General features: G+C 45.7%; 2 protein-coding genes across 2 annotated transcripts; both read right to left on the minus strand.

The window, feature by feature from the left end:
- Nucleotides 1-5,825: 5,825 nt before the first annotated feature.
- On the minus strand, nucleotides 5,826-7,744 carry SOX17 (SRY-box transcription factor 17). Its single transcript, XM_071553109.1, has 2 exons — nucleotides 7,361-7,744; nucleotides 5,826-7,083 (listed from the first exon to the last, which is right to left on the minus strand). Exons 1-2 carry the CDS (start codon nucleotides 7,650-7,652, stop codon nucleotides 6,173-6,175), a joined length of 1,203 nt encoding a protein of 400 aa, XP_071409210.1. The 5' UTR covers nucleotides 7,653-7,744; the 3' UTR covers nucleotides 5,826-6,172.
- A 6,559-nt stretch (nucleotides 7,745-14,303) lies between these two features.
- On the minus strand, nucleotides 14,304-16,241 carry LOC139670958 (transcription factor SOX-17-like). The gene is made up of 2 exons (XM_071553110.1): nucleotides 15,855-16,241; nucleotides 14,304-15,577 (listed from the first exon to the last, which is right to left on the minus strand). The coding sequence occupies exons 1-2, from the start codon at nucleotides 16,144-16,146 to the stop codon at nucleotides 14,637-14,639; spliced, it is 1,233 nt and encodes a 410-aa protein (XP_071409211.1). The 5' UTR covers nucleotides 16,147-16,241; the 3' UTR covers nucleotides 14,304-14,636.
- Between the last annotated feature and the right edge of the window lie 8,667 nt (nucleotides 16,242-24,908).

The raw sequence follows: 24,908 nt of genomic DNA on the forward strand, positions 1-24,908 counted from the left end.
AAATCTTGCCCAAGGATGTGTGTTGTAGCCAGGGACTGTCAGACAAATAGAGGAAATAGCACAATTATGTCAAGGTTGTCGGGAGACAGAACAAGCCCCAACATGTTAAGTTTTGTTACTGCTGTAGGCAGCTTCTCTACAGCAAGAAGTCCATATTGACTGAACTATTCACAGGTCATATATTTTGACAGCAATAAGTAATCATTCTGAGTTACTTTACGTATTCCAAGTCAATCTAGATACCTCACCCTGACTGGAGAAAGCATTAAGGTTGTTAGGAATGCAAGAATATTCATGTACAGTTCACCCCTAGAAAAGTTTCGAGTGTCAGATTTTTCAAATTCTGCTAAAACTTGAGAATTATCTATAAATATTTTCTGCTTCCAAACATAGATTACATAGAACACACTGCAATTTTTTCACAAAGAAATCTAACCATTAATCATGAAATCTCATCTAAATCATATTTTTCATTTATAGAAATTACAGTATACTACCAATTGTTGTCAAGTGTTATTTATACTTTCTCAGCCATCTAGTGGTCATGTTCCCTGGCGACACTTCCACTGAAGGCAGGCAGCACAGCTGTTCACACCAACCTAACTACATTCTCCGTATGAAGCTTACTGAGGGGAAGCAGTCATCCAACCTCCATTAAGCATATTTGATTTTTTTCTTGTTATGAAAAAATACAATAGATGGCTTGTGAGTTTTGCTCCACATGTTTAAGACGAGCAAAGTATAAAGCCGAATTAGTAAAAGCAATTTTCACTCCAGAAATTACAAGGAGCTACCCCTTGCTACACTGCTACTATCACCAACGGTAAGTGCTTCACAGATCCAAACCCTCAACACTACTTAGCTGCTTCTCTGACTATTTAGTCAACAGCAATAGGCTGAAAGCTACCCCTCCATTGCCACTTGAAGTGTTAGGCATTTGCATGTCTACCATGAGCCACATAAAGCACCTAGTGCTGATACAGACCCAAGGCAGACAAGTTATTCCAGCTATGGCTCCACGAACACTACTGTCAAAGCAAAACTGGAATAAAACAACAAAATAGTAATTTAACTTGGATCAGTGTTACTGGTTATGTCACCATGAAAAATAATGAAATAACAACCTCACGAGCTCACAGTAACTCTTAGAAGTGATACTTTTCATTAAAATAATAAAAGCATAAAAAAATCAAGACTCCATAATCTGATTCTTCCTTAACTGTTCTCCATTAAGACTAGTCTGTGCATTTGAAACCAGAATTTGTATTGCATGAAACAATTCAGGTCCATGAATTCATAAATATTGGTTCACCTTTCCAGTTAATTTGAACACAACCTTTACCCACAAAAACATAGTCTAATATTCTTTATCTTTCTTCAACAGGGAACAAATTTTTGTTTCAAACAGGATGTGTGCAGGATAAATTTTGTTGCTAAATGGCAATAACAAGAAGCTTGAAAGTAAATCAGACACTGTAAAGTAATTCCACAATGCCTTGGAAAGAACCCAAGACTTGCTGGTACCTAAATATATTCTCTATGGGTAAATGGAGCAGCCACTCTCAATGTGAACAATAACTATATTCCCCTGATAACTCATTTCATGGAGTATTCTGTAGAGCTTTTTGTCCGATAAGGAAAAGGATGAAAATTTATTTTCTCTGAACAGCTGCTTATTAAAATGCAGAAGATGCTGGAATTCACTTTAAACCACTACATAGTAAAAATTTATTTTGATGAAGAACTTTTTTCCTAAAACCTTACTTCAGAATTTTTCAGTGTCAGATACCTGGATTTAATTTGTATCACAATGCAGATATGATATAAAGGTGAATTATTTAATCAGAGGGCGCAACCATAACAAAAAAGACTCAGGAGCTCAAACATTTTTACTTTGCTTGTCACCATCTCATTATAGGTGAAAAACATTCCAAAACAATTGTTCTGAAAGAGTATGAAAACATCTGGAAACAAACTTGTAATTTATTTAATTATGAAATTCCCTGAGACTGCATCAAGTTTCAGATATTTACTGATATCTCAGAGGGCATTTCTACATATGCTTTAAAAATTTTCTGTATTTTTCCTCAAGCTCTTCATTTTGAGACTCTCTTTACTGAAGGACTGATGACATTGTGATCAGTGTTTCCTTTTTATATGTCAGGTAACGCATATAATGACCTTTGGGTGTTTCAGTTTCTTTACCTCAAAAGTTCAAAACTTACATCATTATATTTCTAAGAGCTGTGGCAATTCCAATTTGTACAGATACCTATTAGATATTCATGATTTAATCAAATCTAAGACACCTTAGAACTACATTTAATCTCAAAAAATGCAAAATATAAAAGACTATTTTACAATGTACTACTACCAGGACAGTAAGACACACAGTGAGAAATCCCCTGTCTCCACATGACCATGTGCCCATTTAATTAAATACATTTTAAATCATTGGGATAAGACAAAGTGCTTATTTGTAATTTACCCGATAAGAAGAATAGATTAGACATTATTTAGGACTATACTGCAAAAGTTAAATTGTTCCTGCTTCACTAACTATCCTAGCCTTCTCCATTTCACATTGCAATCTGGAACCAGAATTTAAAATCAATTTATATTAATGCAGTAATCACTGCATATACAGACATAAAGGTATTGGTTGGTAAAGTACTTGCTAAAATCCTCTTGTTTGTAAATCCATATTCATTTAAGACTAAGAATTTCAATAAACAAATCAATAGTTTTAATATCAGTAGAGGGAACATTACTGCTGTCACTATAATAATATGGAACCATGACCATGCCACCCTGATGCCCAATCTCATCTGATCTAAGATGCTAAGCAGGGTCGGGCCTGGTTAGTACTTGGATGGGAGACCTCCTGGGAATACTGGGGGCTGTAGGTTCTAGTCCTGAGGACTTCACTTTCACCATCCAAGCTTGCTCAGCTCTGGCAGATGAACCTGAGGAGTTAAAGGGTGAGGCCAGTTCTGTGCACACTGTGCTTCACCTAAAAAATCCACTGTGCAGGCTCAAAGGACACACCCAGGTAGGTAGAGCCCTTACCAAATCTTTGTTTGCAAAGCCTAGCCATGATGATGATGATTAATATGGAAACTAATCAAAGCAATGTGGACTCCATAGAACATCTCTAAGGAACTGAATAAAATAATAAAATTGAATAAAATTATTTTATATGTATATTAAAATATCTAAGAGCCTCCACATCCTGATTTCCATCTTACCAGACTGGTGGCCTTGGTCATATGATGACCCTTGATTTATCACAACAGGAGAAAACTCCCTTTCAAGAATTCCAGAAATGTGCTCTGATGACCTGGGAGCTTGGGATAGACAAGACCCATCAGAGACTGGCATGTGCACCATTACTCAGACCCTAAACTCCTCATGCTGCAGCTCCAGGAAACCAACAATGAACCAGAGTGAGGAATACCTCAGTCTGCACCGCCCACTCTTTGACATCAGTGTCAAAGCAGGCACTGCACAGGCAAGCCCCAGCCACGCAACAAAGAGCCAGGCAGCCACACAAACCAGCTTGGTACCCAGGGCACATAATGGAAGTTGTTAACCGGGTTTTGCTTGACTGAAAAAATGCTCAGTGTGGCCTTTGAATATAGAACAAATTAGAATATACTTGCACAGGATTTTTTAAAAAATTCTTGGTTTATGCTTTAGGCAATACCTCAGTTAAATGTTCTCATTCCTAAATTAGTGCCCAAATGCATTTGAGCATTATACTCAGATGATTTTGAACATGGCATGGGTGCCTGCAACTAAAGTCATCTCAGGTTTTCCATTTGAAGAACATGAAGTCAGTTACGTATAGTTTTAGCAACATATGCAGACCACAAATTTTTCATCCCAGATAGCTGGCTCCAGCAGAGTACAGAAGCTTCAGTTAAAACTGGTCAGGTATTTCTGAAAATAAGGGTAGAAAAAAATACATTTATGAACCGCAATAAATTAATCTTCAGACTTTTTGCAGTAGTTTTAATATTCAGCCCTCAGTGACAGAGGTATGATTACCATTGTCCTCCATGAAAAAATGCCCAAGGGCTATAGTTGAAACTCTACAGTAAAAGCTATAAACTCAAAAAACCATAAGGAGCACTGGACTGTGACACATTAAGTAGGAAGGCAGGAGAAACAGCTAAAAGATGGAATTACCTCATAGACTAACAGCAGGAGCCAGCAGTGGGAGCAGAGAGAAAATAAAAGATGAGGAGTTGGAAGGAAGCAGAAAAGTGAACAGTTAGGATTCAAAGAGAAGCAGGAGATACTGAGGAGCAGAGGTAAGGATAAAGAGAATGGACACCTATGAACAGGAAAGAAATAGGTGTTAAAATCAAACAAAAAATCCATCAAGGAAAGAGACAGAATAGAAGGCGATTTCAAAAAAAAGGAAAGAATAGACAAGTCAAGTGGGACTGGTCAGCAAGTCACAGCAAATGGAAAGTGACTATGTGAGCAACAAAAAGAACAATAACTAGTCAGAGTACAGTAGAAAACTGTAGTAAAAGGGAAGACACAGAAAATACAGAGGCAAAGTAACAGCTGTCATTCCCAAAATGGGAATTGAAACAATTACACATCTCCAGCATCACTTTGTTTTCCTGCACTATTATCTCAAAAACCCACTGACAATGTTTGTTCCTTCATCTTGTGGCAGATTAAAATACAGGCTCACATTGCAGAGGGAGATAGAGTCTGTTATTTCATAAGAGATTCCTCAGCTGCTGCTTTATTTCATGCAGCTGATGGACAAACTTTTAGGTAGAAGTCAGTATTAGAAGATGAAAAGCAAGACTAGAGATCAAATGGGGCAGGAAGTGTGTCACTGCAAGGTTAAGGCAATTTAATGATATTTTAAAGAGGTGTATCCTGCAATAACTACAGTTCTATGGAACAGATTTCATTTTAGATTTATTGCATTTCACCAGTCTCTCATTTCACCAAGCAGTCAGTTTGGGATGATGTGCAGAAGCATTGAGCTCTCATCACTTCTGGTGTCTCTTCCATTTTGAAAATGCTGCTGGAGTTAACCTGCAATAATTATAGTAAAGAATTATCAGAAGTGTTGATAGCTTCATGCTTATCTGATAGTGTTATGATGAGAATGACATGTAACTGTATTCTTCCACTGGCAGAAATGTCACAACAGAGCAGTACAGCTGAACATGCTAAAAATGCCGGCTTTTAACGGCCAGTTGATACTTGCAGTTAAATAAGCAACTAAGATGAGCATTTGGATGGCAGTTTTTTCTCCTCACTAGTATAAATCTGAGCCGGATCCCCATAACAACACTAAGTGGCATGAACAGACTTGAAGATAGGTGGCAGAAAGTGTTATAAATACAGTTCAAATCCTATTTGTGAATCATATGGTTCACAGAGAAATCACGACATACAGAAAAATGACTTGCACATCTACAACTACCCAAATCCAATGGATTTCCACGTGTGCTTTAAAATTGGTATCTCAGTCTTACCTAGCTTCTTTTGTTGTAAATTCTTTCCCCAATGCATTAATGTAACTTTTGTTGGCACTCAGAAAACAGACTGAAAAAAACCTACAAAGCCGAGTCAAGTACAGTCACATGTTCTGTACTCAAAGAGACAGAGAGCAACACAGATCTAGCCATTCAGCTGAATGTAAAAGGAATACAGCCACACCTGGGACGAAATAGCTTTCTTCCTGGAAACCCTTTCAGAGCCATTATCAAGTCAAATCCCGTCGCCATACGTTGCCTTAGGGCAAGACAGATTTAACTTTTGATTAATCTCAGGGGTCACGGGGCAAATAAGAATGAAAGAAAGCGTTACACATACATTTATTTTTGTGAAATACAAGAAACAATAAAACCAAAACCCCAAGACACAGTTAAAAAGACCACTAAAACCGACTTCTGGGCTAACAAGTAACAGTGCTGATGCTGCAAGAAAAACGATGAACTTGCACACGGACATAAGAAAAAAAAATATGTAAACAATTTGTCACACCAGCCATGCTTTTAACTTGCACGATAGTAACATGTTTCTGCCCAAACAGGGTTTGCAAAATTAATCCGAGAAGATTCAAATAAATTACATAAATAGGAGCGGGGTCAAGCGCCTCCTTGCCAGTCCGTGCAGTGCCCCAGCGAGTCCCTCACACGTCAGGGTAGCCGCAGTAGTAGACGGCGCTGCTGGCGTCCGAGACGGCCGAGGAGATGGGACCCGCGCCGTCGGGCACCGCCAGCCCGGCCGCCTCGTGGCCGGCGAAGGGCAGGCCCCCCAGCTCGGGCTTGCAGGCGTAGCGCAGGTACTGCTCGAACTCGGTGCGGTCCACCTCGCCCAACAGCTCCTCCGGCGGCAGCTGCTCCAGCTGCTCCCGGCACGGCGCCGCCTCGGGCGGCGGCGACGGCTGCCCCACCGGCCCCGGCGGCTGGCACGCCTGCCCGTAGTACGCGTGCAGCGGTGCCGGGCAGCCCAGCAGCCCCTGCAGCGACCCGCCCGGCCTCAGCGCCTCGCCGGGCGGCAGGTGCCGCCGCAGCGACGCGCCCGACGGATTCTCGCCCGCCGTCGCCACCGGGAACTCGGTGGCCACCGGGTGCGGGGCGTAGCCGTAGGGCACCAGCGCGCAGTCCTCCTGCAGCCCCGCTGCGAAGAACGACGCCTCGCTCTCCGCCGCGTCCAGCGGCGACGGGTCCGGCGTCGGCAGGCTGTAGCCGTCGAACGCGGCGCCCAGCGGCGGACAGTCCCGGTAGTGGCCCGCGCCCGCCGCCGCGTAGCCCTGCTCGGCGTAGGGCAGTCCGAGCCCTTCCATGCACATCCTGCCACCCACGGGGCCGCCGCCGCCGCCGATCTCGCTGCCCAGCCCGGGCCCCGCCGCCGCCGCCGCCTCCGCCAGGCCGTGCTGCAGGAAGCCGCTCTCCACCCGCTTCAGGCGTTTCACCTGCTTCCGCCGGCGCGGCCGGTACTTGTAGTTGGGGTGGTCCTGCATGTGCTGCACCCGCAGCCGCTCCGCCTCCTCCACGAACGGACGCTTCTCCGCCAGCGACAGCGCCTTCCACGATTTACCTGCACCCACCAACACCGTCAGACCGGCCGACCACTGGGGTGCATCCTCACCCAGCCCCGACACCCCCGCCCGCAGCCCGGACCCCGAGCCCCTCACAGGTGCGCGCTCCTCGCCCTCGCACCTGCCCACCGGTATCCCCTCCCCACCGGGACTTCCCGCCCGACAGCCCACGGGACCTCCGTTCCCCGCCCACAGCCCGCACCCCGAGATCCGGCCACACTCCTCGCTCTCGCAGGTTCTCCCGGCGCCATCCCACTCCCGCCCGCCCGCGCTTACCCAGCATCTTGCTGAGCTCGGCGTTGTGCAGGTCCGGGTTCTGCTGCGCCAGCCGCTTGCGCTCGTCCTTCGCCCACACCATGAAGGCGTTCATGGGACGTCGGATCCGCGCCTCGCTCTTACTCCGGCCGCTCGCCGTCCCCGACGGCGCCGCCTCGCTCTTCGCCTTCCCCTCGCCCAGCGGGCTCAGCGACTCTGCCCAGGGGCACATGGCCGGCATCATGATGGGCAGCGAGCACCGCCCCTGTGTCTGGTCGTCGCTGCTGGCGTAGCCCGCATCGGGGCTGCTCATCTCGGGACGAGCCGACACGCACCGACAGTCTTTGCTGCCGCCGCCGCCAGGGCCGCGAGCGCCGGCGGGGCCACTGAACCCGCTCAGCACTCGGACGCTGCTCGCTGCTGCCAAGCCCTAGCCGGCGCGGCCCTATTTGAGCTGCGGTGCGGCCAATGGGGCCGCGGGGGCGGGCTCGGAGCCGGCCGGCGGCGGTGGCTCCCGCGGCGCTGCGGGGTGGTCCTGTGGGCTCCTCTCGGCGCGTCAGGGCCCGGCACCTGGGCAGGTCGGAGGCGCTCCCTCAATGAGTTGCCCCGTGGGAACCGCGCGGAGATGCTTCATTGCATCGGCGCTCCCAGTGTGGTGGTGCAGCACAGCGTACAGAGAGAGATTTCTTTCCATCCGTCTGCTACTGTCGCTGCCTCGCAGGATCCTCTTGCCTTACTCTCTCTGTGGTTTGCCTCCTTAACATGCTGGTTTCATTTCATCACGACGTGTTCAAAATTAAGCAGACCCTCACTTGATCAGAAAGGCTGTGAAGACAGTACTGCTTGTTTCTTCTAATAAAAGGTGTTGGAGGGTTTTTTTAGTTATTTTTATTACTGTTCTACTGCCATCGTTGTGGTAATGCTCCTGATAATTTAGGCATTCTGATCAACTGTATTAATTCTTCCAATTTCAGCTAATATTTGATTGTGTTTTCACAGTACCAGCAACCTTTTTTCTCAACGCGTACCTTAGAAGGTATGTTATCACTGCCATATTTCATGTAGTCTTAATTCGGTGAAAGTTTACCCATAAATGAGCAACCTTGACACGTGTTTCTTGGAGCAGTTGCTTGTGCAGCGGAACTGTACAATCTGAAAGCATCCTTACCTTTACACGTGAGATTATAGATTCTTATTTTAATAGAGAAGATGTGAAGTTACAGGCGGGGAAAAGAAAAAAGGACCCTGAATAAATCGTGCCCTCATTAATGAAGTTTGTCGGTCATTAACACCTTTTTTTTTTTACCTCCGATAAGGCGCGCTTTTCCGTGCCAGCCTATCTCTGCCAGGTGTGCTGGGGGCCGGTCTGGGCTCCCTCCAGGCACTGCGGTAACCGCCAGCGACTCATATAGGAATTATTTAAGTCATCGTGCAGGGTTTTTTCCCGGTACCTCTGCATTCGTATTTTGCTTGAAGTCGAGACTATGTAATTCTGTGTTAGTTCTTCACGAAGAAAGGCGTTAAGGAGAATTATTAATCCTTCATCTTCTACATAGTATGGAACCTGGAAAAATGATTTTAAATGCCTGCAGACTGGGAAAAGTTCAGGGGGCAGACATACCCGGAAAACAATCCATTTAATGATAATGATGTCAGCCTAAGTTTGAAATAATTCCCCTCAGACAGAAATTAGCTGAATATATTTATATATAAAACCTCTAAACTGCAGAAGTAATCATGGACTAATTTGGATCAGAAGGTACCTTAAAGGCGATCAAGTTCCAACCCCCCTGCCATGGGCAGGGACACCTTTCACTAATCAGGTAGCTCAAAGCCTCATCTGGCCTGGCTTTGAACACTTCCAGGGTTGGGGCATCCACAGCTTCTCTGGGCAACCTGTTCCAGTGTTTTACCACTCTCTTTGTAAAAAACTGCTTCCTTCTATCTATTCTAAATGGACCCTCCTTTAGTTTAAAACTATTTTCCCTTGTCCTATCGCAACACAGAATAGCTTCTCTGCTCTGTTTTTTAACATGCATACGCACACACACACACACACACACACAAGATGGTCTCTTGTAATCCTGGGATACCTATTTTAAAATTTCCCAGCATAAAAACTAGGCACCTAGTTTTCTGCTGTAACTTGGAGTAGGGGTTTTGAGAAAAAGTTTGGCATCCGCGAGGACAGAGGCGACTGGACATGACTTACAAGGTCGCATTGCTTTTTAGTGTGCTGTCTTCGAGCCTGGAGCCACACCGCTGCCCTTCCCGGCCGCCTGCGTGCCGGCCGCTTCCCCTTACATCACCCCTCCATGCCCTCCACTGCACTCTCCGTTCTCGCTGTTTGGCAGCTGGACAGAGAGGACCCTGCGGCCTTTCCCGCCTGGAGCGGGCGGGCGCTAGCGGTGGTGGGCTACCCTGTGCATCCTGAGCACGCCGGGAAGATGAGTGTCGAATATTGGAACAGAAGACACCCGCTTTCCCGAGTATGTCTTAAGTTTTCCTCGGCGGACACGAAACGGTGCAATCCATAGCTGACTCGGTCAAAGCACCGGCCGGCAAGCAGAATCACGAAGCGACGTGAATTGCATTTCGCGTTCATTCACACCAAGTAACAACCTGAGAGCGTGAGTTTACAGGGCTTGTCCCCCAAAGCAGCTCTACTGATCGTCATAGCAATCAGCAGCTCCCCTGAACAGGAGTGACTTTTGAGCTTCAAAAATAGAGTCAGCAGCACAATTAAAGGACATTAGGAGAAACAAATACGTGCCCCTCAAAAGAAAAAAAGTTTGTGAAAGAAGTTTCAGAAATAATATAAGCAGGTAATGCTTTCCGATCTTCAGCCTTTGAACGACACAAGCAACTTCGGGACCCTGCAATACGGAATACGAACAGATCTACAGCAGTCCGGTCCGGGCGGCTTTGCAACTCTCAAAGCAGGCAAGGGAAACAAAGTTCAAAACCATTCACAACCCGTCATTTTACAGTGTAGAAATTGCTTGTTCTCAATGGCAATTATTTTCTTTGTGGTTTTTTTTTGTTCTTCAGAAGGTGTCGCCTGTGAGATTTTTTTCCAGCCTAATGTACAAAACCAAGAAAAGATTTAGCAGCATCCAAAGGAGAGCGAAGTCACTCAGCTGTCAGCAAGAATAAGAGGAATTATATAACATTTGCCCTGGGACAGGATTCATATCTTAGTTGAAATCTCTTTATGCCACGTACCTCCTGAGTAAATAATTCAGGGTAAAATCATGCACTTAAGGTATTACAAAGCAGCAGCCTGGGAGAAGCCTTGGCTCATCAGAGCACTGTGTTGGATGCACAGATAGCTGCCGTATTTAAGAGCCTTTCTCCAAACACAGACAAGGTGAAAGAAACTCCTGCTTTAATAGAGGGAAAGCTGAAGCAGGCCAATTGAACTCTGATCTCGCAGACACTCAATTAGTCAACACATTAATTTTTTGTTTGGGTTAAGCAAATGTGGGTGTGTAATTACTGGATTTCACAGTCCTGTCCATTACACTCGCCGCCCTGTGCAGCAGCACAGTGCAGTCAGCCACCTGATGCACGCTGTACGGCTTGTCACAAGGTTGTCGGTGGCCTGTCGCTGCCGCTCGCCCCAGCGGTGCCCGTGCTGTGGTGGGCAGTGCTGTGGCTGCGCGACTGGCTGAGGTTTTCTGTGCAGGTACCGTGCTGGTGTTCTAACAGCTGCCGTTTCTGTTGTCCTTCGCAGGCAATGTGAACCTCTGCGGGACGGGGGAGGTATTTATTCCAAAACAAGACTAGCATTGCCACATAAATAAACTAAATTTGTATACAAGATGAAATTCGACAGTAACATTGCTGCAGGTATCTTCTAGCGATTACTGTCTTTCTAGATGAAAAAGCATATAGCTACAGAAATGGACAGAAATCTGCTAAGTTAATGTTGTTTTATTCAGAGCCAAAGATCACTGCTTTCGTACATATCCCAACTACCTGGCATTAGGGAGCATGTTGTTATTCTCTCCCACTGGCTTCCCTGCCACTTGCCCTGTATGAACAAACCTTGAGTTGGCTTTAATTCAGCACCTCGGTTTGAAATCTCTTTTTCTCACATTAGGCCTTACTTATTTTTCTACCCATTTACTTAAGAAAGACAGAACACGCACACACACAGACCCACAACACAAAACTAAAAGCATTCAAACAAACCCACTAAAAACCCCCACCCCTCCTCCTGCTGCAGTATGATACCAGAGTAAGGGATTTGGGTGTGTTAAGAAAAATCGAAATGTAACTATGGACCCACTGAAACATGGAGAGTTAGTACGAGAAGGAAAAAAAAAACCACAAACAAACAAAAAGAGATTAATACCTTTTGGGCTTTGGGGAATAAGTGGCCTGTGTGAACTTCAGAGAGCATTCCTGTGGGAAGGGCCCCGCAGGGGACATCAATGTGGCTGTGGCAGACTCCGACTGTGCCTGAAAAGTGCGGCCGAGTAAGAGGACCAGGAGGTACCTTGTGGTAGGTACGGCTTTCTCCACGGCCCCCCGAGGCACCTAGCAACTGCTTTCACCACCTGACAGCGAGAACCGTACCGACGAAAGCACTTGTGAAGCAAAAATAATCAGTTTTGAGTTCTTTTAATGTGCCTGTTGTCACAAGCACTCGTAAGGTGTGAGAAAGATGTAACATTTCCAAAGGGCTACAGGACAGATGTGAGTGTTTCTCATTTAGAACTGGAAAGTCAGGACATTCTTTATAGGAAATAAGGCTTGGAGAGAGCTTCAGAAAATTTTGCTTCGAATATATTTGCCTGAAACCTGCCAGGTTTCAGACATGTCAAAGAAGTTAGAGACAGTTCTTTTCATAAGGAGAGGCTTTAAAAAGCTACACATCTGGCTGCACACTGGAAAATAAGACCACTTAGATTTGAGTCTGCAAGTGTTCTGTGCAAAGGGTTGTTGTAAGATCTGCCTATATATCTTCACCACACACTGTTTGGCACACGAGACTATTGTCTTGGCCAACCCTTTAACCAAAACCAGGATATTTATTTCAATGTAGTGCAAGTCGCTTTCAGTATTATTATGGCGGGAAGCGGGGTCGGGCGGGGGGGGGGGGGGGGGGGGGGGTGGGTGGAGGGCGGCGGAGAAAAAGAAGGGAAAAAACAAAAAGAAGTAGAATGTTTCCAACCTTCTTCCCGAACCACATACAGTTTAAAGTCCTCTTCGGGTTTCAGGTGTCTGACAAGTTAGAATGGACAGAAGAGGGGAGCAAATCCTGCATGTAAAGAAACAATGAAAAGAAATGGTCCCTAGACTTATCAAAAGCATATTAAATTTATTTCCAAAACAGACCAAAGTAATTTTCCCTCAGAAAGCTGTGAACATGTGTGAAAAGGGCAAAAAAAAATTTAATCCTGTAGACTAAAACCTCGTAATAAAAGGAAAATTCAACCAATGAGAAATACCTCTCATGCATATTTCTTTACCATGTTTACATATCTATATTATGAACACGCCATGTTTTTTTCAAATACTGTATCAAGAAAACATCTAATGTCCTTGTTCTCAGGTAGCACCTCATTCAAAATCACATAATTTTTCTCGTGTACACTGGGGAAGGAGAGAAGAGTGGCAGAATGAGTATAAGTCTGAGAACTGAAGAATGCTTACAAAGTAAAATGGGAAGGTTAGGAAACTAGAGGGTAGACTATTTTAGGCAATATTAAGGGTCTAGATGCCTTTTAATCCAATACTAACAGTATAATTACTAAGTCGATTTTTACCAACGGGGCTGTGTTCGAATCTGACTGAATGAGACAGTTTGCATCTGTTTTATCTTTCGCGGATACAAATAAAAGGCTCTTTAACTGTAACTTGAAAACGTATCCAATTTAATTTCCCGTCCTCGTGTAAGACAGATTAATCAGTGGACAAGTCTGCCACTTCGGCCCCGGTCCCTCGCTCCTGGGGCTCAGTTCCACAGCTTTATCTTAGAAAGCAAACGACCCAGATGACTGTTACCTCCTCCTCCCGGTTTAAGCAAAAGACGTAATTAATTTATCAGTTTCACCCAACAGCCGGGGACTCACCATCAACACCTAATGAAAATGTCTTTTTTTTATATGGAAGTTTAAATGCAGGGTGCATATTTCTCGAGCACAGAAATATTTCTACCTATAGATGCTATGAAGTAGACCAAATATTTCTTTGGGAGAGAAACAGTAAGATTCTAGGAGGTACGGGTGAAGGTCTTTCTGTTGTGGAGTGCCGAGCAGGCGGCTCCAGACCGGCTTCCCCTCCTTAGAGACTCATGTCGAAATTTTTCATCTATTTTGAATACTGATTTACAGCTCTCGTTCTCCGCAACGAAGAACTAATTCCGCCCCTCCCCGCTACCCCTTCCGCGGAGCAGCAAAGGCGGCGCGGGGACACGAAGAACATCTCCCGAAAGAAGGTGCTTAAACCAGCGTTTATCCGGCCTTTTGAGACTTTTTTCTTAATGGCATCACATTTTCTACGCTTTCATTAAAAACAGACTCAGACCGTAAAGTACATCGGTAGGAGCTTTCATTTAGTCTTTTTACACTACAGACAAAGCAAACAAACGTCTTTTTTTTTCTTTTTAAATTTAGTCATACTGATCAACTTCCTAAGAAAGTCAAAAAAAAAAAAAGAAAAAAGAAAACACACATAAAACAAAACCACCACCCACCCCCACATCCCCCCAAAAACCCAAAACAAAACGAAACTCATAAACGCAACTGCCATAACTTCCTAGAGCAGTCAGTTTCTGAACTTTTAAAACTTTTGTCTATCACTGGAGCAGGAGAGGCAAAAGACGACTACGTGTATAGAAAGCGCGAGAGGACCTAATGCTTAGTGCAAGGGATATTTGTAAAACTAGTTTCAAAGGCAGTAACAATCAATTACAAAGAACAATAAGATCCCTTGGGGAGATATCAGACCAGTTTTATTATTTTTCCTTTATTTGTAAAAGTGCAAAATTATTCTGTACAAATCCATCATGTAAAAATCAGCACTTCGTAAAATATACAAAAGCATTCAGATCTCTAACAAGATCTCAGAAATTGTATTCCTTGTGTGTCACTAAGTATCATGATTCCACAAGAGGAACAGTTTACATGTCACTGTCGGACAATGATGGTAAGACCTGTACCACCCAGACAGAGAGAGAGAGCAGGTGACAGATACCCTGTCAGTTCTCAAGATTCAAATAAATTACATAAATAGGAGCGGGGCCAAGCGCCTCCTTGCCAGTCCGTGCAGTGCCCCAGCGAGTCCCTCACACGTCAGGGTAGCCGCAGTAGTAGACGGCGCTGCTGGCGTCCGAGACGGCCGAGGAGATGGGACCCGCGCCGTCGGGCACCGCCAGCCCGGCCGCCTCGTGGCCGGCGAAGGGCAGGCCCCCCAGCTCGGGCTTGCAGGCGTAGCGCAGGTACTGCTCGAACTCGGTGCGGTCCACCTCGCCCAACAGCTCCTCCGGCGGCAGCTGCTCCAGCTGCTCCCGGCACGGCGCCGCCTCGGGCGGCGGCGACGGCTGCCCCACCGGCCCCGGCGGCAGCGGCGGGCCGCGCCCCGGGCCCGGCGGCTGGCACGCCTGCCCGTAGTACGCGTGCAGCGGTGCCGGGCAGCCCAGCAGCCCCTGCAGCGACCCGCCCGGCCCCAGCGCCTCGCCGGGCGGCAGGTGCCGCCGCAGCGACGCGCCCGACGGATTCTCGCCCGCCGTCGCCACCGGGAACTCGGTGGCCACCGGGTGCGGGGCGTAGCCGTAGGGCACCAGCGCGCAGTCCTCCTGCAGCCCCGCTGCGAAGAACGACGCCTCGCTCTCCGCCGCGTCCAGCGGCGACGGGTCCGGCGTCGGCAGGCTGTAGCCGTCGAACGCGGCGCCCAGCGGCGGACAGTCCCGGTAGTGGCCCGCGCCCGCCGCCGCGTAGCCCTGCTCGGCGTAGGGCAGTCCGAGCCCTTCCATGCACATCCTGCCACCCACGGGGCCGCCGCCGCCGCCGATCTCGCTGCCCAGCCCGGGCCCCGCCGCCGCCGCCGCCTCCGCCAGGCCGTGCTGCAGGAAGCCGCTCTCCACCCGCTTCAGGCGTTTCACCTGCTTCCGCCGGCGCGGCCGGTACTTGTAGTTGGGGTGGTCCTGCATGTGCTGCACCCGCAGCCGCTCCGCCTCCTCCACGAACGGACGCTTCTCCGCCAGCGACAGCGCCTTCCACGATTTACCTGCACCCACCAACACCGTCAGACCGGCCGACCACTGGGGTGCATCCTCACCCAGCCCCGACACCCCCGCCCGCAGCCCGGACCCCGAGCCCCTCACAGGTGCGCGCTCCTCGCCCTCGCACCTGCCCACCGGTATCCCCTCCCCACCGGGACTTCCCGCCCGACAGCCCACGGGACCCCCGTTCCCCGCCCACAGCCCGCACCCCGAGATCCGGCCACACTCCTCGCTCTCGCAGGTTCTCCCGGCGCCATCCCACTCCCGTCCGCCCGCGCTTACCCAGCATCTTGCTGAGCTCGGCGTTGTGCAGGTCCGGGTTCTGCTGCGCCAGCCGCTTGCGCTCGTCCTTCGCCCACACCATGAAGGCGTTCATGGGACGTCGGATCCGCGCCTCGCTCTTACTCCGGCCGCTCGCCGTCCCCGACGGCGCCGCCTCGCTCTTCGCCTTCCCCTCGCCCAGCGGGCTCAGCGACTCTGCCCAGGGGCACATGGCCGGCATCATGATGGGCAGCGAGCACCGCCCCTGTGTCTGGTCGTCGCTGCTGGCGTAGCCCGCATCGGGGCTGCTCATCTCGGGACGAGCCGACACGCACCGACAGTCTTTGCTGCCGCCGCCGCCAGGGCCGCGAGCGCCGGCGGGGCCACTGAACCTACTCAGCACTCGGACGCTGCTCGCTGCTGCCAAGCCCTAGCCGGCGCGGCCCTATTTGAGCTGCGGTGCGGCCAATGGGGCCGCGGGGGCGGGCTCGGAGCCGGCTGGCGGCGGTGGCTCCCGCTGTGCTGCGGGTCGGCCCCCGGGGCTCCTCCTGGCGCGTCGGGGCCCGGCACCTGGGCAGGTCGACGGGTCTGGCGCGGGCAGTGCTGCCCCCGCCCTCGTGAGACCCGTGGAGGTGTCATCTGGGGAATCGACAGTGCATTGGTAAGCGGTATTCAGCTTCGGCCTTGCGCTCCGTATGGTCAGAAGAGAGCGGCCCACCGAGTTCGTGCGCTACTGGCCTGACCCCAGGCAAACACCCGTCTGGACAACACCAAAAATGGCCATCGTTGAGCAGAGCAGACACGAAAGTAGTGAAAGGGACAGATTATTTCCCTTCGTTCCGAGATGCACCGAGAGATATAAGCAGGTTCTTCTGTCGGCAGATTTGGAATGTAACTTCAGAACAGTAAACCAAGTCATAATCTGTCTCTCGCACTTCGGCTTTTTACCTACCTGCTATTGTTACCTTACCATATTTCACCTCGTAAACCCATGAAACATGTACACTGCGTGGGACAGTAGGATACTGAGCCTAGAATAAAGCCTATTCCAGTTTTTCATACTTCTTAATGAAACCATTCAGTGTCTGTCAAAAGTACAAATATTTATTGTATGTAGTTATTATTAATAAGTTAAACTTTGAAGTATGCACTGCTTGTCGCATTGCCTTATCACGATTTCTCTCATGTGCCTGAATAAATAAATTGTAACTACAAGATGTTTGTAAAAAGTCCATCACTTCAGAATAAACAGAAATTCTATATCGGTACCATTTATGTTCTTCTTTGGCATACAAACTAATGTAAAATACGGCGTTTTAACGGGCATTCTGGTTAATATTTGCATTGTTATGTGGTGCTATTAAATGCATCAATGCTTATTTGAGAAACCTCTGAGCTTTAAGCTGAAGATCAAAGAGGTTTATTTGGTTAAGGACACCTTTGTTTGGGTAGCTACTTCGGTCAAATAAACCAATATTGTAAGAATTCTCGCTGAAATTAAATGAATTAAGCCAGAATCACCATTAACTCATTCTAACACTGAATTTCCTGTTTCACACAACGTAAAGCCTGCTCTTTTACGTTTGACTTGAAGCAGATATTCTAAAAAGAATAAAAAGCAAGGATGAACGGGAGCTGCCCGAGATTAACACCGGGCAAGACAATTCTCGAAGCATTTCTGCGTTCATGCTTTCTGCTCCGCTCTGGTTTTTAGAGATTATAAACAAGTGGTAGGTTTCCAGCCTAATGGTATCCTATATTTATCCGTCTTGTGAGGAGTCGACACCATTGTCAAAAGACTAGTATTTACCTAAACCAAATCAAAGAAAAAGTCTTAATTTTTTTCCCCATTCAAACACATGCACTAGTCCAACACAACGAATGGCAACAACTCAAACAGCCCCGCTTTTTTTCCCTTATATCGAGTGACGTAAAAAGAGTAGAGGTGAAAACAGTAATCCTACACATATGTGTGCATGAATTGTTCTCATACTAGTATATAATAACAGCATTCTAGCAAAAGTATTTTGCATTTAAAGTTAACTGTAAAATAAATCAACTGAGACATACTGCACTTGCAAAGTCTACCATCAGCACAAAATCGGCGATAACCTGGAAAGCTTGTTAGGAATCGAGTGCTTTCCCCCTCTTTTTAAGTCTAGCGCCTTTGGGACACTACCTTAGGGCGTACCTGGTTAAGGCTTGTGTGCTAGTGGCTTTAGTTTTATGGCTGAGGTTGTGACATTTCCCAACCCGACGTGCCGGGACTCAGAGCCCTCAATCCCAGGCTGGCTGCCACAGGACAGGTTACACGCTGAAGTAGGGCCGATACCCAGAGAAACTTCTGATTTAGACAGTATCCGAATCGTGTTTGAAGAAAACTTATGCAGGAGGAAAGTGTGTGTAGTTTTCCCTGCAGAGAACAGAATACTTAGCTGAGGGGCTAAGCAACATGACTTCGAAGCAAATCAAAAGCCAAGAAGGAAACAACGCGCTCATTTAAGGGAGCCGGTCCATTCCCATTGATTCCCAGAGCAGCTCCCTGCTCACGCCGCATTATTGGCTCTGACTAGACTGACAGACTAGGAGTTTAAAGCGGAGGAGAGAGTATTACCTTTTTTTAAAAGCTGATCTTGTTAAAACGCCAAATTTCCCCTTTCACTCTAACTTGCAGAAACGTTTTCGTGAGCCAAGGGAACAAATCCTGCCAGGACTTGTACTGAAAAAGTTCAGCGAGTAGAGGAACTGCTTACAAATAAAGTTTACAGCAATTTTGGGGGCTGTCACTTTCAGAAGAAAAGAAAATGTTTTTCTATATAATGAACATGAGGTAATAAACTAAGCAAACTGTCGCTGACTTTGTTTGGGAGATTTGTTGAAACTGTTTCTACAGCTCATTGATCTGTGATCAAAGAAAGAAAGGTGTGTTTTGAATCTAAGCCGAGAAAGTAAAAGCTCCTTGGTTTGTACAAAAAATGTTGGCAGCTTGTTAGCCTTTCGGTAACCCTGGTATCATAGATAGATCATCTCACCTCTTTTCTAACTTTTTTATTTTGACTGTTTAGGTATTTTCGAATTGTAACTTTAAAACACACAGCACAGCACTGCCTCGGAATCCAGTCGCGCTCTGTGCTTAGAGCTCACCTTCCCGTAGCGTTTAATAGAGAGCTTCTTCTGACGCTTCTGAAACCTTCGTGGTCGCACGACTCCTGGGGTCATTCGTTAGCTTTCCAAACCTAACAATGCCGCCGAGAGTTCATCCTTCTGATTTACTGACCTTTTAAACCCGCCGGTACACAGGGCAGGGGCGCGGAGCGGGGATCCTCCGGCGAAAGATGTGTTTCTATTTCAGGTCCATTACAGAATGCGGTGTTGGAAGTGGTGCTCCCAGCGTTATCAGAGCCGACCACAAATGCCACATGAAAAGCAGCAAACATCCGGAGGGTTTCCTGCAAACCGAGCAGTTTCTCAAGACAAGAGCCTCTTTTTTTAAAATTTTTTTTAAAGCATGTATTTAAAGGCAACACGCTTTCCCTCTTTAAATCAGTTCAAACACACTAAATGAAAGCAGCCCAGCCCGACAGCGTTGCACGGTGTGAGAAATCTTCCCGAATGAAGACTTTTCGGGACTTTGCTTTAGGAAAGTGCGTGGATTGCAAAGGCCCTGCTCAGGAATGACCCACTATTGAATGGAAAAAATCAAACCCTCCAAAACTGAAAAATGTCCCTTTCACAGAGTCTATCGAAACGGCACTAATTACTGCACAGCAGTCTCCCCAACATTTAAAAAATGAGTGCTTCGCCTGCCTCACTTTAACCTGCAAATTACTTTCGAGCAAACTCACACAAACTCGAGGAAAGCTTGCGGCTCACACTGCCCACAGTACCCGGAGCGGGACCGCTTCGGTGGAAACGCGTCCCGTCTCCACGGGCCTGGCAGCTGCGGCGGCAGGCAATAGGCTGTGGGACGGCACGGCCGCGCACGGGGAGATGCCGGCATCTCTGCGCGGCCGCTTTGAAGGGTGGTAAGCAAAGATGTGACCGCATATTAGGACTGAAGGGCGTCGGGGGGGAAGAGTGGGGCGTACGCGACTCCCACTCCGAGGTAAGAGCCCTTTCGCCTCCCGGCGAACGCGAGCGGGGTCCCCCACGACGAGTCGCCCTCCCCGGCCGGCATGCTGGGGGTGAGGCGGCCCGGCCCGGCCCCTCTGCTCCCCTCTCGACCCTTTCTGCCGGCGCTTCGGCTGGCTTCCCCACGGGCGTTTTGCCGCAGCCCCCGCGGTGCCGAGTTGAAGCAGGGCGAGTCCCGGCACCGGTCGGACGGGAAGTCTGAAAGGGGCCAGTGAGAAGTGTCGTGCGTTTATCTGCACAGGGGCCCCGCGCTGATCCGCAGTCAACACCCCCCCGGGGCCAGTGCAGGGCTGCGGTGAGTGCTTTTGGCCAGGCTCAGTCCTGGGTCTGGCGAGCGCACAGAAGGAGGGAGTGCCGTGGACGACCTTCTCATTTCCCTCATCATCCTACTTCTCGGCGCTAGGAAGTGCATTCTTTATACATATATATACAGCTTGCCATGTGTCGCTCTTTCAACTATATAGTGACATGTACCATGCCCGTGTCACTGCACTGGAGGGCCAGCGGCGGAGGGCAGAGCCTCCACCATGGCTCCTGCTAGGAAGGAGTTAACTCTGCCGCGGACGGGACTGCTTGGGATTTGCTTTAGCGAACCTGTAACGCCTTCTCTGCCCCTGTCTGAGGGCATAAATCAAATGTATGCGAATAAATGGGAAATGACATGTTCGACTGACAGGAGTGCTGGGTACTTCTCTAATACCAATTCCAGACAGATAATATGTGGACACAAACAAATACCAATGAAGTCAATGACAAATGCTTCTGAGTTTAAATGACATTGAAAATTACATTATTTTCACAGAGGAAACCTAGAAATTACACTTTTCTCAAACTGCTAGCAATGTAATATAGACCCAAGGCTCATTACCCATTCTATTAATAAATTTATCTACTCTTTTAGCATAAAGATTAATTAATGAGACTAAGATCACAGAGCTGTTGCATTTTTTCTTCTGTAAAATAAATTTCCAACAGTTTGCTTGCATGAGTTTCAACTTTTCTGTAGATTTGGTGTCGTTCCATTTGAGAATGAGTTGCATAGGACTATACAGCAGTATGATAGCTGGGACCAGATACACCCCCCTATACTTGAATTTCCAAGAACAGAAATCCTGTTAGTTTTCATATGTGAGTACATAAAAGTGATCAAGGGGAAAATAAAAAAAAAAAGAAAGAAAAGAAAAGGAAAAAAAAAAAGAATGCTTTATACAATGCTGGAGCCACTCCAAAAGATCAGGATCTGAACTCAACTAAACAATTTGGCTTAGCCTCTGTTTGTATTTATGCTGGCTTTATGTCAGCAGAGCTACTGCTAACTTGTACTACAGTAAGATTTATTCTGATATGCTACATGTTAAAGTGATAGCTTAGTGAAGGACAAGTCATGTAACTGTGCAATTAAAAAGCTGATCCCAGTTGCTCTGAAGTGAAATAAATTTCTTCTTTGGCATTACATGGTTCCCAGAATATCCTTAAAAAGGCCAGAAGAATGAATGTCCTGGATATTCTTTAGAAGGTATGCTGTGCTACTATACATAATACTACTGCAGTCTTGTAAATATCTATCTATCTATCTATCTATCTATCTATCTATCTATCTATCTATCTATCTAATTTTTTTAGTAGGCATCAGCATTTCATAGTAATTTGAAAAATTCAAGTTCTTTGTCCTTAGAATAAAATTGTTACATTATACATATAGGAAAGTACCTGGGCTTGGAAACTGCCAACATGCCTATTACTTATGGTCACAGAAGAGATGACCTGGTATTTTAACATATGGAAATAATCCTGGGTTAGCCATTTAGCAGAAGCATGTTCATAGTACTAAAAACATTACTAAATGAAATCCAAATGTCAACAGTAATTCTGATGAATCAGCAGTGATGAATATGTAAGATCAGAGAGAAATTAAGAATGGATTTAAACCCTCAGCAATGATAAAGATGATTAAAACCTTTTTACAAGACAGAAAATATAATCGATTTATTTTAAAATCGAATCAAAATCCTTGAAACTAGAAGCCATGGCAATTTTGTTTAAAAATATCTGTTCTATTACCTGACAAAAAAGGCATTCTTTATAACCAAGACATAGGAATACAAAATTTGATATAGTTTTGCAAAATAAAATACCACATGTGGAAATGTTCTTGAGTTCCATCATATGGAGGTTCAAGAAATTAATTTGGTTTCATTTCTTGAGAGCTGCAGATGTTCAGTTTTATGAGATCTATTCTCCTTGAGTACTCTTATTGCATAAGTTTTAATTTTCATATTAATTATTTTAACATTTCTTTATTAATATTAATTACAATCACAGTTATGTTCCATTTAAATATCATTTAAGGCTTCAGATTATAAAAAAAAAGACACCTTTACATATTTCAAATCCAAAGCAGTCAATCTGATCATGTTTCTAACACTATTTGCCACACTTGCAGGACTTTCAGTGACAAATATCTACTTGCTCTACTGGACACAAAGAACTCTACAATTTCTCTGTCTAGAATCCATTAATATTGAATCTTCTGAACACCTTTGTCTACCACTGAGTCATGAAAGAGAAGGAAACAGCCTCTCCTGGGAACATGCCTGACACAGTTAGTAACAACATAAAAAAGACAACTAATCTTCACAAACCTCCAATCTAAGTTGAACAATGCAGGTTGGTGGGGGGTTAATTCAGTCATTATTACTTGGGCTTGATATATGTTTAGACTGCTCTAGCTGCAGTTCAGCAATCATGCCTGTTTCACTTGCATGGCCTATTTCTGTGTGAATAAAACCCAAGACTGAGTCCCCTTCCTTTCTACTTTGTCCCCTTAACACCACCTTTTTATCTTCACAGCTCCCTTTGAAGGATATTTACTGAAAGGATGAGAGAGAGGTTATCACACAGAACTGAAAACTTAAAAAAGAAGACCCAAGAATTTCAATAAACTTACTGTGTAGCTAGATCAAGGACTAGAGATCCTTGCTCCTACAGCAAACAACCTGCAAGATCTGAGACAATTTCTACACAGCTATCTCCAATTTACCAGTTCCATTAAGATAGATTGGCTGTTTAACAGCATTCTAGATGTAAATTTTTCATGAACATTCAATTTAGAAGCCTTGTTTCAATGACAAATTTAATGACCTTTTCAGCTTTTAAAATTTCAGTCGAATCTTCTTTAGGAGAGGGATTATGTAGCACATAGATGTAGAGATGTAGGTTGATAAACCTCTGTCATTGAAACCTGGAGAGGTTTGAATTAAGAAAGCAATGTGAATTTAATTTTTGGGGTTACATGTGTATAAATACCTTTGTTATAAAAGGATAGCATATTCATGTTTCTTTGATTCAGACCAACATCCTGCAAATAGTAAAGGTAATAAGTCACTCAGACAGGATAAACTGAAAAAGGCCTAATAAATATTAACCAATTATACTGGCTATATACAAAGGCCAGAGTTGGAACTGAAGCACACCAGAATTACCTGACACAACTGTAATACGTAGGTTTCCACTGGCATCTGTTTTCAGCAGTCTCCTAGCCCTCACTCCCAGCTAGTGAAATATTGCAAGATTTATATTGTAAGCCCTGTGCTACTTCAGGAAATAAAGATTATGAGTGTTGACAGTTGCTAGGAACACATTATATGCCAGTACATGCAGGTGCTTAAATACTGTAATAGTTCATTTAAAAGTAAAATCTGAACTAAGTCAACCTGAAACACTCAGGTAGTTCAGTTGACAACCACTCAACCACTCACCAGAGGGAGCCCACTTTCCCTTCCTACTATGCTGGGACCTCAGAACTCCCCTGCTAAAACACTACAGATGCCGTGAGGAGTAGCTGACACCTAAAGGAGCCACACAGACATTCTGTGAACCAGAAAGGACAGTGCAAAGGATTTTTGTAGCTGCTTGATTAAAACTTTCCGCAGCACAAAAGGTTCTTTATTGAAGAAGTTGCTGTATTTGCCTTTCAAATGGAACATTTCTGCGGGAAACCAGTCATGTATCTACAGCACATCACTGACAGATGTAAATATTTTATACCATCCTAGGTAGCCTTCTTATTACTGTTTATCAGACTGTATTTTGGATATACTGCCTTTGAATACTTTAAGCTAGATTCTTGTAAGGAAAAGTCTTATCTTTTGGGAAAAAAATATTTTTTTCAAAGAAAGACACCTCTCATTTTACCTTACCATGAGGAGAAGAACTAGCCTTCTAATCTATTAGTACCTCTCAGTCATTCTTTAAAGTCTAACTGAAAAACTTTAGCAATATAATTTGCGTTTCAGCTAATCACAGAATTATGTCTGAGGTCATAGCTAACACTGGCACATCCTATTCAGGAAGGACCTACAGCTTCTTCCAAGGCCGGACTGTTTATGTACACTCAACGTTTGGAACAGGCCATAATACAGAGGTCCCTTGGCAGTTTTCAGAACCTGACAGAGCTGTAAAAGTTGTTTTTTGTTTTACTGTTTGTTTTGGTTTTTTGTTTTTTTTTAATCTTTGGCCAGGTAAACACAAGATCTGTTTAGTATCAAAACTACCCTGCTGCCTATCTAAATGGGAAAACTTTGCTGGTGAAGATGTAGTTACATCAGCAAGCAAGTGCTTCTGGCACTAGAAGATTACCTACAGTTTCATACCTCCTGGTATCTGTCCTTTTTCTCCTTCAATATTATGAAATATTATTAAGTCGCTACTTTTCCTTCTAGTGTCTTCTTTGTTCTTCATGTTTCTTAATTACTGATTAATACATTTCCTCAGCACTTTTCTTTACACTAATACTACTAGCCAGCAGTCAGTAGGTACCTCAGCACACACCTGAACTACTGATAAGTAAAAGTCAAGCCTCACTGATTATTTTCTTTCCATAGAAAGCAAATTCATCAGTGCAATCACTTTTAAAATTTCCCTTTCAGGTTTGCAGCAGGGCAG

The sequence above is a fragment of the Pithys albifrons genome, chromosome 4, assembly GCF_047495875.1.
Source record: "Pithys albifrons albifrons isolate INPA30051 chromosome 4, PitAlb_v1, whole genome shotgun sequence".
Taxonomy (NCBI): Eukaryota; Metazoa; Chordata; class Aves; order Passeriformes; family Thamnophilidae; genus Pithys; species Pithys albifrons.